The sequence below is a fragment of the Xenopus laevis genome, chromosome 1S (genome assembly GCF_017654675.1).
Source record: "Xenopus laevis strain J_2021 chromosome 1S, Xenopus_laevis_v10.1, whole genome shotgun sequence".
NCBI lineage: Eukaryota > Metazoa > Chordata > Amphibia > Anura > Pipidae > Xenopus > Xenopus laevis.
Window position 1 is genome coordinate 96999069 of NC_054372.1, and position 15017 is coordinate 97014085.

General features: G+C 37.6%; 1 protein-coding gene across 1 annotated transcript; it reads left to right on the top strand.

The window, feature by feature from the left end:
* Nucleotides 1–2692: 2692 nt before the first annotated feature.
* Nucleotides 2693–8021, top strand: LOC108706905 (ubiquitin-60S ribosomal protein L40). The gene is made up of 5 exons (XM_018243700.2): nt 2693–2841; nt 4309–4422; nt 5625–5711; nt 6949–7051; nt 7870–8021. Exons 2-5 carry the CDS (start codon nt 4320–4322, stop codon nt 7961–7963), a joined length of 387 nt encoding a protein of 128 aa, XP_018099189.1. The 5' UTR covers nt 2693–2841; nt 4309–4319; the 3' UTR covers nt 7964–8021.
* Nucleotides 8022–15017: the final 6996 nt, after the last annotated feature.

Genomic DNA, 15017 nt, shown 5'->3' on the forward strand with positions numbered 1-15017 from the left:
CTACTGAAAAATGCCTTACCCTTTAAACAAAACAGGGATTGTTTGTCCATATATTGCAATATATTTAAGCTGGCCAACTACGTCAAAGTCATCCCATATCTGGCCAGTCCTATGCTCAATTTTCATCTGATTCATTAAGAATTCTATGGTTTAATTATACATTTTATAAAAGGGACGAATACGTTTTACCTGCAACTTACTAGCTGCTTTCAAAGTAAAACTCCCAAACTTGGCTGCCCTTTTATTAGACACCAGTGGGATCACCTGACTATAGTTGGAGGGGTGGGAGCTACAACATGGAGCTGGTCACTGCTCTTGTAGAACTATAACAAACAAGGGAAAGTTGTGCTCACCACTAGTTTTTAAAAACATTAGGCGGGGGTGCAATGAGGGTGTGACCACAAAATACATATAGACAAATACAAGATTCCTCTGCACTCAACCCATTATCAATATATTTAACCCTCATTGCACCCCCGCCTAATGTTTTTAAAAACTAGTGGTGAGCACAACTTTCCCTTGTTTGTTATATATATATATATATATATATATATATATATATATATATATATATACACCTTTGTAGTTTTAATTATGTTTTCCACTGAAAAAAAGCTGTTCCAAAAAATATAAGGGGCACAAATACTTAATAAGCTCTACCTTAAAACCAACTGGTCCAATAAGAAAATAAACAACCCTGTGCATGCATGTTCACAACCCTGATCTACTCTGGCCACTATCTATTACACTAACCCCCATGGGCTGTCCAAACCACACCCAGGCCACCATAATTCCTGTCACTAAGTGACCAGCAGTTTGAACTTTCCTGTATTTTGGGTCTCCTCTTTCTCGGGCCCCTCATTAAAACCCCTGTACCCCCTGGGCAATGGAGCTTAAAATCGTATTTGCGTATAACATTCACACACTGTATCCATTTAATCAGGAATAAATAAATAAAACAACGTGTACACGTGTAATCTAGTGTCAAATTCACTTGCATAAGGGAAAGCAAAAAACCCCACATAAAATGTACAATGATCTAGAACAGTGTTCCCCAACCAGTAGCTCGTGAGCAACATGTTGCTCTCCAACCCCTTGGATGTTGCTCTCAGTGTCCTCAAAGCAGGTGCTTATTTTTGAATTCCTGGTTTTGGTTTCATAAAAACAAGGTGCACTGCCAAACCAAGCCTTAATGTAGGTTGATAATCCACATACAGGCTACCAAATGGCCAATCACAGCACTTATTTGGCAGCCCAAGAACATTTTTCATGCATGTGTTGCTCCCCAACTCCTTTTACTTCTGAATGTTGCTCAATGGTTCGAAAGGTTGGGGATCCCTGATCTAGAAGAATGTAGCTTAAGGGCAGAACACCGGGCAGTTTGCCAATATAAGGCGAAATAATGGGGAAAATATTGGTGCAACCTTGTAACTTAAAATAATTAATTGGAAGTCGGTATCTTCAAAATGATCTATCCAGAAATGACACGCATGTGGACACAGTTTAACGTGGTTGCTATAAAGCAGGGGTCCCCAATCTTTTTTACTCGTGAGCAACATTCAGATTTAGGGTAGTACTACACGGACGTTTTTGGCGCGATCCGACACTCTGCGACAAAATGCATGCAACGGAAATAAGGTAAGAGATAGTAATGTCGGATGAAGTTGCAGCGTTGATTCGACGAGACACGACTGTCGGATGCAGAAGCTGCATGTTGCGTCTGCATCCAACAGTCGTGTTGCGTCAGATCAACGCTGCAACTTCATCCGACATTTCTATCTCTTACCTTATTTTTGTCACAGGCGTTTTGTCGCAGCGCGTCGGATTGCGCCAAAAACGCCCGTGTAGTCCTACCCTTAAAAGGAATTGGGGAGCAACACAAGCATGAAAAATGTTCGTAGAGGTTGCTGAAAAAGGTCTGTGATTGGCCATTTGGTAGCCCTTATATGGACTGGCAGCCTACAGGAGGCTCATTTTGGCAGTACACCTGCTTTTTATGGAACCAAAACTTGCCTACAAGCCAGTAATTAAAAATTAAGCACCAGCTTTTAGGCCACGGGAGCAACATCCAAGGGGTTGGAGAGCAACATGTTGCTCAAGAACCACTGGTTGGGGACCTCCCAACATTTTGGAAATAAAAAGAGGGACAAAAAAGTTGCTGTGTGTAGTGTGTCAACATTTTTTGACCACACCCATTTTTGTGCCCACACCCCTAATCACCATGTTCATGTAACAAAATTTGTCAGGTTATGAAAGTTTGAACATATTTCTGTTTTTTTCCCCCCAGTTATTACATTTTTGCTTATGAAGGTGAATTGCCCTTTAAGCTATGAGTCTAACATTTCCCAAGGCACCTGTTATCTTATATTGTTACAATTAATTATTTACTTATCTCGAAATTGTTACAAAAGTAACTTATATGCTGCTTGAGGCTGCTCTGGGCTCTCTGCCAAAAGCCAATTAAGTTTAAGTTTTTCTGGCTGTTCAGTGCAGAGAAAAACGTGACTTTCCAGTACAAATGAGGGACTGTAGGTTGAGCTGTCAAAAGAGGGACTGTCCCTCTTAAAACGGGACAGTTGGGAGGTAAATTACTCTTCGGTCACACCCACACAAAACACGTAGCTAACAGCTCAAAATCAGATGAAGTGTCGATTGCCCATAACAAAGATGGCCGTCCTCCTCCCCCATTCTACGTTTTAGACCAGGTTGGGCCAATACAATCCTGCTGGCCACTGTAAAGCAGGAAGAGACGTCCCCCACGAGCCCCGCCTACACTTTCTTAGTGGAGACGTAATTTCCGCTTTCCGTCTTTCCTTTTCTAGCCAGTCGGCCGCCGTGCGGGTGTGTATACTTTATGGCCCAGTCCCTTCTCTTGCAAAGTTGGCAACCGGAGTAGTTGTGCGTTTTGGCATCGTGTGAGGGCGATGCCTCGGTCCTACAAGTACAATATCTCTGTATCTCCTTGCGCTCCACTGCTAACAGAGGAGCTTTACAGGCCACGTTGTACAGAAGAGCGCATGGCGTGATTCTACATTAGGCCGCTTTGCCAAAACTCAATTTTCTCAGTATACTAGCGGACAGTTTCGTAAATGCTTGCTCAGCTTCAGCAGCCGGCTTTACCCACGTATCATTTCTTCCGTCTAATTAGTGCACTTGTATTATATAGCTTTTATATCAGGCCTGGAGATCTGTAGAAACTGCATCTCTCTTTCTGGCATTGGCGTAACTCTAGGAAGTAGTCCAACTGATGTTGGGGGACCCAGGATGTATAGGTGCCTGCAGGGCTACTAGATTATGCCACTTCTTACAGGCTGGGAGTTGTAGTTGGAAATCCACACGCCGCTGGTTGGCTGTTTGATATTTATAATCTAATTCATTGGCCGAATTAAACGTTTTTTGGGAAAATTAATTGTCCCTCTTGCTAAATTGTCACTTGTAAAATTCATTACAGGGATCTTTTCCAAGAGCTATTCATAGTCCGAATGGTGTTTTCCCCCTTTTTTTTAAATACTTAAAGGGTTTGTACTCCTTTGAGAACTTTTAATATGATATAGAGATATTCTGAGACAATTTGGAATTGTTTTTCATTTATTAAGGTTTTTGAGGTTATTTAGCTTTTGATTCAGCAGCTCTTCAATTTGTATTTTAAGCAATCTGGTAGATAGGGTCCAAATTACCCTAGCAAACATGCATTGCTTTGAAAAAGAGACTGGCATTAATATTATAGTATAATATTATAGTATTATAATATTATATTAATAGAGGAGCCTGAATAGAAAGAGGAGTAATAAAAATGAGCAATAACAATACATTTATAGCTTTACAGAGAATTTGCTTTATAGAAGGGGTCAGTGACTCCCATTTGAAAGCTGCAAAGAGTCAGAAGTTAAAGGCAAATAACTATAAAAAATAAATTATGAAAACCAATTGGAATTGGTTACCTTAAAGGTGAACCACCCCTTTAATCACTGTTTAAAGGGATGGGCAGTTTATTGGGAACTGCTAGCTAGACCCAATGTGTGCGATACAATGTGCATATTATGCATTGTTCATTAAATCTTATGGTTGTCATCACCTTTTGTTAACTCTAAACATTGAGTTTGAAACTAAAGACAGCATAATTTGTTTAAATATTGAGGCATTTACAGTAATTGAAATGTTATGTAATAAATCTTTCAAATCCTTGCATTGCACTTGTTCATATGGGCAAAATTAAATTTGTATATTACAATTGCTTCATATTTTACAAATGCTATTTTTGTTTTTTTAACTAAGCCCCCCCCCTTTTTTTTTTTTTTGTCTATACAGTAAACGGGAAGATGCAAATCTTCGTAAAAACCCTTACTGGGAAAACAATCACCCTTGAGGTTGAGCCCAGTGATACTATTGAAAATGTGAAGGCCAAAATCCAGGACAAGGAAGGTATGTTGGTTGCATATATTTAAGAAAGATGCATACTAGACAACTAGTAATGAGAGAGAATGATTGTTGAAAGCTGGTCATGCAGGGCCAATTACTTATTAAGGAGAAAGTATGCTAATTTGTTACTGTAAATGAGCCCTTGGTGTAAATTTTGAAATTCTTCCCCCAAATCCTTGGATTACAAATTAAAAAGGGTTCTGAAAGGAGTTTGCAAAGGAGCACTGATAAATTTGTGGTGTTATATGAGCCAGTGTATTGCAGCATTAGCAACACTAAGATGACTTTTGATATAAAGGTGTGAAAAATATCTCCATTAGGGAATGCATAAAGCCACGAAATGGCCCTATTTATCATGCTGTGTAAAAAGTGGAGTAGCACAAGCCTGGTTGCTATGGGTAACATCACCGGTAATTAGATTTCAGCAGTTAGAAAACAAAAGCACATATCTCATTGGTTGCAGTGAGCAACATCACCTAATGTTTTATTCCAATTTTTACACAGCATGATAACTAGACCCCATGATGTACAATGATCAGGGAGAACATAGGTTAAAGAGAGAACACCGACCAGTTTAACAATCTGTGGCGAAATATTGGGGTAATTATTGGCTGTGGTAATTAGCGCAGCCCCAAAACTTAAAGAATTTATTGAAAGTCCACTATTTTTATGATCTGTACAGAAATGACACTGACGTGGACACAGTTTAACATGGTTGCTTTAAAGGGTTAATCACTCTTCAGTCATACAAAACCTGTAGCTTTAACTTTAAGTCCAGATGAGTTGTTGATTGCCAGTAACAAAGATGGCCTTCAAATCCTTAACTGCAATTAAAAAGTTCTGAGATGAGCTGGCAAAGGAGCACTGAAAACAAATTTGCAGAGTTATGATGTGAGCCACTGTATTGCAGCATAGGCAATTTGCGGGTTCAGGCTGACGTCCGCATGATTTTCTCGGGCTGAACTTTAGCCTCCATACATCATTATTAGCAACACTAAGTATCTATTAACATTGTGTGAAATGGAATCCAGAGTAATTTCAACAGAACAGCACAGTTTGTAACCAGATTACCAAGAGTAAATCGCTTATTTCATTAAACTGTGATCAATTATATTGATCCTACATGAATCTATATTTGCAGATAATTTTTCACCCTGATGATAGACTGTCTGAGAGAGAGATAATTTTTTTTTTTTCCTCCTCAGGTATTCCTCCTGACCAGCAGCGTTTGATCTTTGCTGGTAAACAGCTTGAAGATGGACGCACTCTGTCTGACTATAATATCCAGAAAGGTACAGTGCTTAATATACTGAACAGAAGAGCATTTGTTGGCAAACTACATCATTTTTCAAAGATGCATTTCCATTATTCTGTGGCAGTTATGTCATTAGCTATTGTTTATAATTGAATATTCTCATTTATATAGCCTACAGAAGTTTTACTCTCTCAGGAACTAGTTTTGTCCTATACAGATCTGGCATCTATTATCTCAAATGCATTTGATATATTCTAATAACATACCTGTCTATATGTGAAGCGCCTTGCTTTAAAGGAACAGTTCAGTGTAAAAATAAAAACTGGGTAAATAGGATGTGCAAAATAAAAAATGGTTCTAATATAGTTAGTTAGCCAAAAATGTAATGTATAAAGGCTGGAGTGACTGGATGTCTAACATAATAGCCAGAACACTACTTCCTGCTTTTCAGCTCTATAAATAGTTAGTCTGCGACTATAAGGTGTGCCACATGGGACATAACTGTTTAGTGAGTTTGCAATTGATCCTCCGCTTTCAGCTCAGATTCAAAAGCAACAGTTATGACCCGTGTGGGCCCCCCTCAAGTCACTGATTGGTTACTGCCTGGTAACCAATCAGTGGAAACCAAGAGAGCTGAAAAGTGGAAAGTGATGTTGTCTTCGACATCTGGTCACTCCAGCCTTTCTAGCTTACATTTTTGGCAATCTAACTATTAGAAACATTTTTTATTTTGCACACCCTATCTATTTACCTAGTTTTTATTTTTATACTGAACAATGCCTTTTAATGGATTGTTCACCTTTGAATTAACTTTTAGTATAATGTAGAGTGTGATATTCTGAGAGAATTTGCAACTGGTTTTCACTTTTACATTTTGTATTTGTGTTATTTAGATTTTTATTCAGCAACTGTGCAGTTTGCAATTTAAGCAATCTGGTTGCTAGCAACCATGCATTGATTTGAATAAGAGACTGGAATTTGAATAGGAGAGGGCATGCATAGAAAGAGGTAATAAAAGTCGCAATAACTACATTGTAGCCTTACAGACCATTTGTTTTTTAGATGGACCAATGATCCCCATTTGAAAGCTGGAAAGAGGCAAAAGTGCAACAAAACTATAAAATATAAATAATTAAGATGAATTGCAAATTTGCTAGGAATTGGACATTCTAGAACATACTAAAATTTACATCAAGACTACAATTAAGTTTTAGTGTATACAAAGCTGAATGCTTGTGTAGTGTCTAATTTATTTCTTAAACTGAACTTTATAGAGTCCACATTGCACCTGGTGTTGCGTCTGCGTGGAGGTATCATCGAGCCTTCTCTTCGCCAACTTGCTCAGAAATACAACTGTGACAAAATGATTTGCCGCAAGTAAGATTTTTGTGCTTTTGATCTTGAGGAATCCTTGGATTGTATGTGAGCTAAAAGGGTTATTATAAATCTGTTAGAAACATAATTGCATTTACAGTGAGTTAACATGCTGAAAATAGAATATTTTAGAACTGCATATAGCTCACTTTGAGCATTTTCTGAGACAAGTGTTTATTAAAGGAGACCCGTCACCCAAAAAAATGATTCCAAATCCTATTTCATCATTAGTCAAGGAAAATTAACTTTAATTACACTATATAAATTATTTGAATCTTTTTCCTTCAGTCTGGGAATTCATAATTATAGCAAGCCGGCAGGAGCCATTTTGTGGACACTGTTAAGGCAAGCCTTATCATCTCAGAATCTCGTTTGTGCGTAAGAATGGGGGACCTGATGTCCATCCCCATGCACTGGCTACACAATTAAACAGTGAAGAGAACGGGGGAATGTGTGGAGAGCAGTGACATCTAGGAAGTGCTGAATGGAAAGTGATTGTCTGCCCCGCCTCAATGTCTAAGGATTTGAATGACAGCTGAATATTTTTAAATGGGCTTGAAACAGCTATGAATACTTTAATAAAAAATAGAAATTGGATTTCATGTTAAATTTGAAAGGGACTTTTATTATACAGCCTTTTGTGTCTGGGTGACAGGTCCACTTTAAATTGGTCATATTCCTTTTTCTTTACATATTTGATATTGTGAGGGCTAATGGGTGAGTGCAGCAAGTTTCAGATGCGGTCTCGTAAATAGCATGCACCTGGGCATTGGTAATGTTCAGCAACAGATGCACTATTCTGATGATTTGTTGTCTTTCAGGTGCTATGCCCGCCTTCACCCCCGTGCTGTAAATTGCCGTAAGAAGAAGTGTGGACACACCAATAACCTGCGTCCCAAGAAGAAGGTCAAATAAACTGATCTTTACCTGTATTTTGAGCTTTGTTGACAAATAAAGAAAAAAGAGAACTGTTGCCTGATTTCTTTTTTATTAAATAATTTTAGACAAAATTAAAAATTTATGGTTCTGGATTTTTACCTGAAGTCACTTATGTTGCGATTAATGGTTAAAAGCTTTTTTTGTCGATATAATTTGCAAATTCGAATTTAAACTTTTTTTTTTATGGCCAAAACTGTCAAATTCTAATGGGAAATTGTTAAAATTTGAGTTTTAAAAAAAAATGATTGATTTTTTATCATACTCTGGCCCTTTACGAACTAATATAACTATTTGCCACCTAAAACCTGCCAAATTACTGTTGTATTCAATGTGAGACATCCTGTGATCAATTTGGAGTCAATCCTATTCACCAGAGTTTTGAAACTTCAGGGTTTTTTTAAATACATTTCGATTGGTCAAATTTCGAGTTTGAGTTTTAAAAAAAAAAAACTCCCATGGATTCAAAATCTGACCCTTGATAAATCTGCCCCTTAGTGCAGAAGTTTGCAGACTTTGTGGGGCATATCATCTTTTGATAAATATGCTCTAAAGAGAGCTGGTGAGTTCACGTTCATGGATAAACCTCTTTCATTCCTAAAGTATTGACTCCCTATCTTTAATACAGCAATTGTTTTGGTTCCCTTTACTTATTAGAGTCCAAAATATAAAATGCTAAAATACCTTGCTAGTCCTCTAAAAATTCTCAGTTTTGATCTAGAAAGTTAGTCTGGTGGAGGCCCTAATCCATTTAGTTAGCCTAAAGTGTGGGAGCCTTTGGATTAAGTGTGTCTAAGTTAACACTGTAGTGGTTGCAGTCTAGATCTTTATAACATACAATATAATCCTATATTTTTTTCATTAATCTTGTATTATATAATGTATTGTGAAATCCCCTGCTTTCTGATGCCGTTATGGCAAATTCTCCGAATGCCTTTAAATTGCTTGGATTACTTCATGGGCAAGCATGGGCCCTGGCGGGATTTAAACTTGATGGATTTACTTAAGCAGCCAGCCATTGTCGTAGTAGCAGGCTGGGTACAAGCATAATCCCCTCCCAGATTCCTTTTATGTTGATATAATATTGAAAATCAAAAAGTGATTAGCAAGGAGAATTCCTTGGTTGCCTGTTGATAGGTGGTGGCCTGTTAAAGAACTACTGGGACCTGGATTTTACTATTGAGTGTTCTTGGATCTACCAGGCAGCGGTTATCTTGTGTTAGGAGGCTGCTATCTGGTTACCTTCCCATTGTTTTGTTGGGGGGGAAATGTAGGGGGGTGATATCACTCCAACTTGCAGTACAGCAGTTCTCCCCTGCGAAAGGGCTGTGGTTGCCTTGGGCTCTTTATAGAAGCACAATATAATGTACAACATTTCTAGCCTATTTCTTTAGTAAAAGGGATACTGTCATGTGAAAAAATATTCGGTTAATAGTGCTGCTCCAGCAGAATTCTGCACTGAAATCCATTTCTTAAAAGAGCAAACTGATTATTTATATTTAATTTTGAAACAAAATTTTGTTACAAGTTGTTGGGTTAGAAATGAAATTTTACATGGTACAGTGAATTATTTTCTGTGTAATTTAGAAATAAAAAAACAATTGAAATTTGAAAATAAAATTGTAAAATTGTAAACAAGTAAAATTGAAATAAAGTTGGCGCCCTGACTACCCGTTGTAAGCCTCTGAGTCTGAACATGATGTAGGCACATTCTCCTTTAAAAACACTGTGGACTGTAGGTGCTTGCTTGTAAAAATGTATCACTAATAAATGAGTTTACATGCCTTCACACATAATTGCAAAATAAGGGCAGGGGTGCTTCACCAATGAGGCGAGTTGAGGCTCTCGTCTCAGGCAGCAGTGCCCCACTAGGTACTAGGGGCAGCAAAAATGCTGCTCCTGGTACTTTAAGAGTGAATTCCCACTATTCCCCTGCATATGGATACAACTCCCTTCAGTCTTCTACCATCACTGATAATGGTGGGAGTCTGGTAGATGTATCTGCAGTTGCCATCTTTGTCAGTATCTAATAACCATTGTAGGAGCTGACATTACAGAGGCAGGACTGCGCCATTATGGGGAAGGGGCTCTGGGCAGAATGGGGGTTGCTGTGGGGACCTGCATGTGGTAAGAGTAGGGATTGGGGTGGACTTAATGGATGGGTTAGGGGTTATAGCTATCATCCAGTGATGGAAGGAAGGACCAGGAATTCCAAATTTACATGCAAGTACATACAGTTAAATTTGTTCGGATCACAGCCTTAGCTGATGATTTAGTGACAAGGTAAAATACCAGCTGAGTAACAAACAAGAATCTAACAAGGGTAACAGGGAATAGGGAAGGGGAAAAATGTTCCATTGTGACAAAAAATGTAAGCAGTAAGGTAAACTCACTAATACCATCAGGGGGTCCAGGTGCTCAAGCCCCAGACCTTCAGCTAGGGGAGGCAACGCTAGAAATGGATTTCAATGGTAGTCTACCACTGAAATCCATATGAGTAACAAACAACCCTATTTCTGGTATGGCATTCACAAATAGCTTTTATGTTTTTATTCTAACAGTTACTGGTTTATTTGTGAGTTCCTTGTTATCTTAAATGTAGTAGTCTGGCAGCAAGTCACTGACTTTCACTTGGCTGATTCCAGCATAAATCGCTCATTTTGTGCACCACCGACGCAACCATTTGTTATCCCAAAAAACACGAGATTCAGCAGATATTTTAAAAAATAATGATCACACTCACATCGTTAGTAAAACTATGGTGAAAACCTTCACTTGTTCAAATTGCTCTCTGGCGGAACTAATCCCAGGTGCAGTTAGTCCGCCGCTGCGCCAGGAGACGCTAGTGAGAGAGACTTGGATTATCACATCGCATCTATTCTGCGGGCAGGGGTGATATCATTGGTACAACACAGAGATCCATATAACTGTAGCAAATATTATGTTGAATGTCATCTCCTTTATCTACTGCCCCGGGAAGTCTATCCATTTCCCAATTGTATTTCATATCTGCTAATGTTACGTAAGTCTGTGATCTCATATCTCCCAACATTTGGAAAATAGAACCATACCCATTTTGTGGCCGCACCCCCTAATTACCATGTTCATTTTACAAAATTTGGCAGGTTATGAAAGTTTGAACACATTTCTGTTTTTTTTCAATTACTGTTTTGCTATGAAGGAATTGCCCTTTAAGCTGTTAGTCTAAGTTCTCCCAAGAGAAATTTTATCTGAATTGTTACAACTTCTTATTTGCTTATTTCAAAATTGTTACAAATGTATCTTATTGCACCTGGCGGCAATTCTGGGTTCTCTGCCAAAAGCCAATTAAGTTAGAAACTTTGTATTTTTTTCTGGCCTTTCAGTGCAGGAGATGAAAGGGAAAGTCGGGACATTTAAGTAACAAACCAGGACTGTGGGTTGAGCTGTCAAAAGCGGGACTATCCTGCTCAAAACGGGACAGTTGGGAGGTATGTTTACACACTCATAGTGCATGGGCAATACAGCTATACATACAGTCCGAACAGTGGAAATAATGCCATACCTGTATGTTTTTACAGTTGCAAAGTCTTTCCAAAAGTTACAGTTATAGGAATGCTGCTTATTGTACTGACTTTTCTAATTAGCTGGCCAGAGTAGTGATACAATTATACTATGTAATACATTGGTTTATACATTGGACAAACTGAATTGCAAACAAAGATACCAATACCAAATACAAGAGGTGAAGAGGGAAGTTAAAAATATATATGCATATAGAATACAGGTATGGGATCCATTTTCCAGAACGCTCTAAATTACCGAAAGGCCAACTTAATTTTATCCAAATAATCCAAACGTTTACAAATTATTACTTCTTTCACTGTAATAATACAATAGTAGCTTGTACTTCATCCAAACTATAATTAATCCTTATTGGAAGTAAAACCAGCCTATTGGGTTTATTTAATGTTTACATTATGTTTTAGTAGACTTAAGGTATGAAGATCCAAATCATGGAATGATCTGTTATCTGAAAAGCCCCAGGCCCCAAGCATTCTGGATAACAGGTTCCATATTTGTAGGTGCTGTTATTGCCTATTATTATCATCATCTTTATCCTATATTTTTATTTAAAATTAAAATCTCTGAATTTATCTTTTTTAAAGTTTGGCCAAATATTGATAGGTTACTGGAGATTAAAGGTGGCCTTACATGCAGAGATCCACTCGTTTATTGAGGTCGCCAAACAAGCGGATTTTTCCCTGATATGCCCACCTAGAGGTGGGTGATAGGCTGATCCGATCGTGCGTTTTAGTGCCCAACGACCGGATCACAACACCAAGAATACAGGTGGTTGGACAGATGACCGCATCAACGAACCAATTTTGTCCTCGACCCAATAGGAATTTTAAAACTGCCTGATCGCCATCTGCCCGATTTTCAGCTACATAAGGATCAGAAAGCTGGTCAGAGGGGCCCCATACACTGCCCAATAAGCTGCAGACTTAGTCAGCTTATATCTGTCTGTGTCTGGTCACCTTTAGACAGCATGTCAGAGCTATAAGAAAAATAGGTAAAAAGCTGATATTAACAGTGAGTAAAGTAGCAAAACAAAATAAAAATAGCAAATTACTTTGAACTGCATTAAATACATTTCCTGAATGATACACACACCCTGTAAAGTGTTTCTAGTAATCCTCATGTTGTTTTTAGGTTTGATGTCTTGTTTGGTGTATTGCTTTTGGTCCTTTTTTTGATCTTGTTCAATGCCTGCTAAGAGGTTTTTTTCAGCCTTTTGTATGTTTCTTTGTTAGCCCATATCTGTTGTCTTAGTCAGTGTGTCACGTTGTCTTGAGTTATGGAGTACTAACCTGTTGCTAAACCTGCATACATTTGTAAAGCTTGATCTTTTTCTGCAAGAAAATAGCAATACAGGGAAATCTCAATTTTATCTACCCTGATTTTACATTTTCTAGGTTTTTACTTCTATAATGTTGTCCCAGTGTTCCCAAAAATGGCTTTGTCCTCTGTGAATGAAATTATTCAGAGGTTTAAAATACTGTTGCCTGTAAACAGTCAATCCTTTGAAGAATAAGTTGATTTAGCACATTTCCATGATTTTACATTTTCCGTGATTTTTTCCTAGTCCTCTGAAAAAATGTGAAATGAGGGTTCAACTTGTAAAATAAATATTGGTGGGTTGTACTGTACGTGTGAGTATGGCTTTTGATATTTACTTTTTTTATCCTGGTCTTTGGATTGTGTAATATCCATTTTCTCCAGTGGGTGGCAGTATGTGCTAGATAACTTGGGGAAATGCTAGGTTGAACCAGAAGTCTCCATTGGATGACTCACTCTTCCCAGACTGTGTGGTCCACAAATATGTTCACAGGCTGGCTTTACCGTAATTATGTGTGAAAACACAGTGTTAGTTCCTAGTGTGGTTACACACATTATAAGTCTTTAATATAGTAAAACGCTTAAGTCACATTGTTCTTAAAGGGACTTTGAACTGACCAGTCAGGGCTTTTGGTGGGTATGGGTTTCTTGCTGGGCTGGACATGGGTTATTACAGGTGCAGGCTCTGTATGAAAGCCTCTTCTAAAAGTAAAATAGAATATCTTTCTCACCTGCTATGTAAATAACTTTTTTAAGATTAATTTTGCCTAAAATATAATGTATCCTTATATTTTTCTAAGATATTTAAAAAAATCTGTTTGTTTGCTGAATAGTTGCATCTTAAGAGTTAACCATCTATAGCTAAATATTTGCTTATCTCTATAGGGACAATGATTTCTGTAGCCTCGTTTGGGTGGTTTTAAGAGTTACAAGCAGAACAAGTGGAGACCTATGGGTTGTTTGAAGAGTAAACTACTATCTTTTCCACATCTGGCCTAGAAAGTTTAATTGAAAAAAGGGAAATTTGTACAGTATTTAATTTTATTTTGATTCTAAATGCTACATACTCTCTTATTGGAGTGCCTCAGTTTACATGCACATTGTTTTTTTACATGTTTAATTCTTACTTTCAATTAGTGAGATTAGTTTGTTGGGTTATTTTATGGTTATTCACCGTTTAAAACCAATGATTATGCTATTTTATTTTTTATACTTTAGCCATTCACATCAGTCCTTGCTTTAGTAGTGCTCGCAAACTACTTTCCTTACCAAAAGCATACAGATGCACACATTTTTTTGTAAATAAATATTTAGTTGACTCTGTAGCAGGCCTGTCTAACTGAAGAACCCTAGGCCAAATGTAGCTATCCAAAGGTCTTTAGATGACATCTCATTGGCATTATTTTATTTACTAAGTCTTAAACAGGTAGGGAAATTACTTATTAACAGTCTATGCTTCCATACAGTCAGTTTTATAATAACATGTATTAATGCCTGGAAGCATTATGTTGGTCTTTCATGCAAATTTTCCATTTATATTTAATAGGTGTTTTTTGCTCCAGTAGTAAAAGTGAGTATATTTAAAGGAAGACTGCCCTAGTACAGATTGACTTACCCAGCTTTTAAAAGTGGCTGCATGAAGAGAAATTTTACAGTTGCATCACAGGACTGCAAATTCAGCCCTACGATAACTGTATCTACTTCATTTTTATACATAAAACCATAACAGTATCTTGTTTTTCCCCTCATAACCACATAAATTCTTTCACTCATTATCATAGACAAACAGGCTCAGATTTTTAAGATGTGTGGGATTTTTGTATGTCTAGAATGATGTTTTCAAGTGGTAATTAGAAATTTAGGCTGGGTTAATCTCAGGGTCAGTTTCAAGTCAAGTTCTCAAAGTATAGAGCTTGTATGCATTTTATATTTTCTGGATGGTTTATTTCTTTAAACATATATTATAATATAACAGTTAAATTTAACCACATGACAGGATATTGGAAAGCTCTTTTCAAGAAGTATGTCTAAACTGAAAAAATACGTATCAGTGTCTCCTTGTAAGTGTTTTCATGTATGTGTGTGTGTACTGCTACTGTGAAATACTATGTGATCTGTTTATATGTAGAAAGCCAGAATTTTAATGCATCCC

Excerpts from the sequence above, each read along its gene's own strand:
- LOC108706905 (XM_018243700.2), top strand. The coding sequence starts at position 4,320 with ATGCAAATCTTCGTAAAAACCCTTACTGGGAAAACAATCACCCTTGAG. Across the intron at positions 4,423-5,624 it reads CAAAATCCAGGACAAGGAAG|GTATTCCTCCTGACCAGCAG; the intron begins GTATGTTGGTTG and ends TTTCCTCCTCAG. Across the intron at positions 7,052-7,869 it reads GACAAAATGATTTGCCGCAA|GTGCTATGCCCGCCTTCACC; the intron begins GTAAGATTTTTG and ends GTTGTCTTTCAG.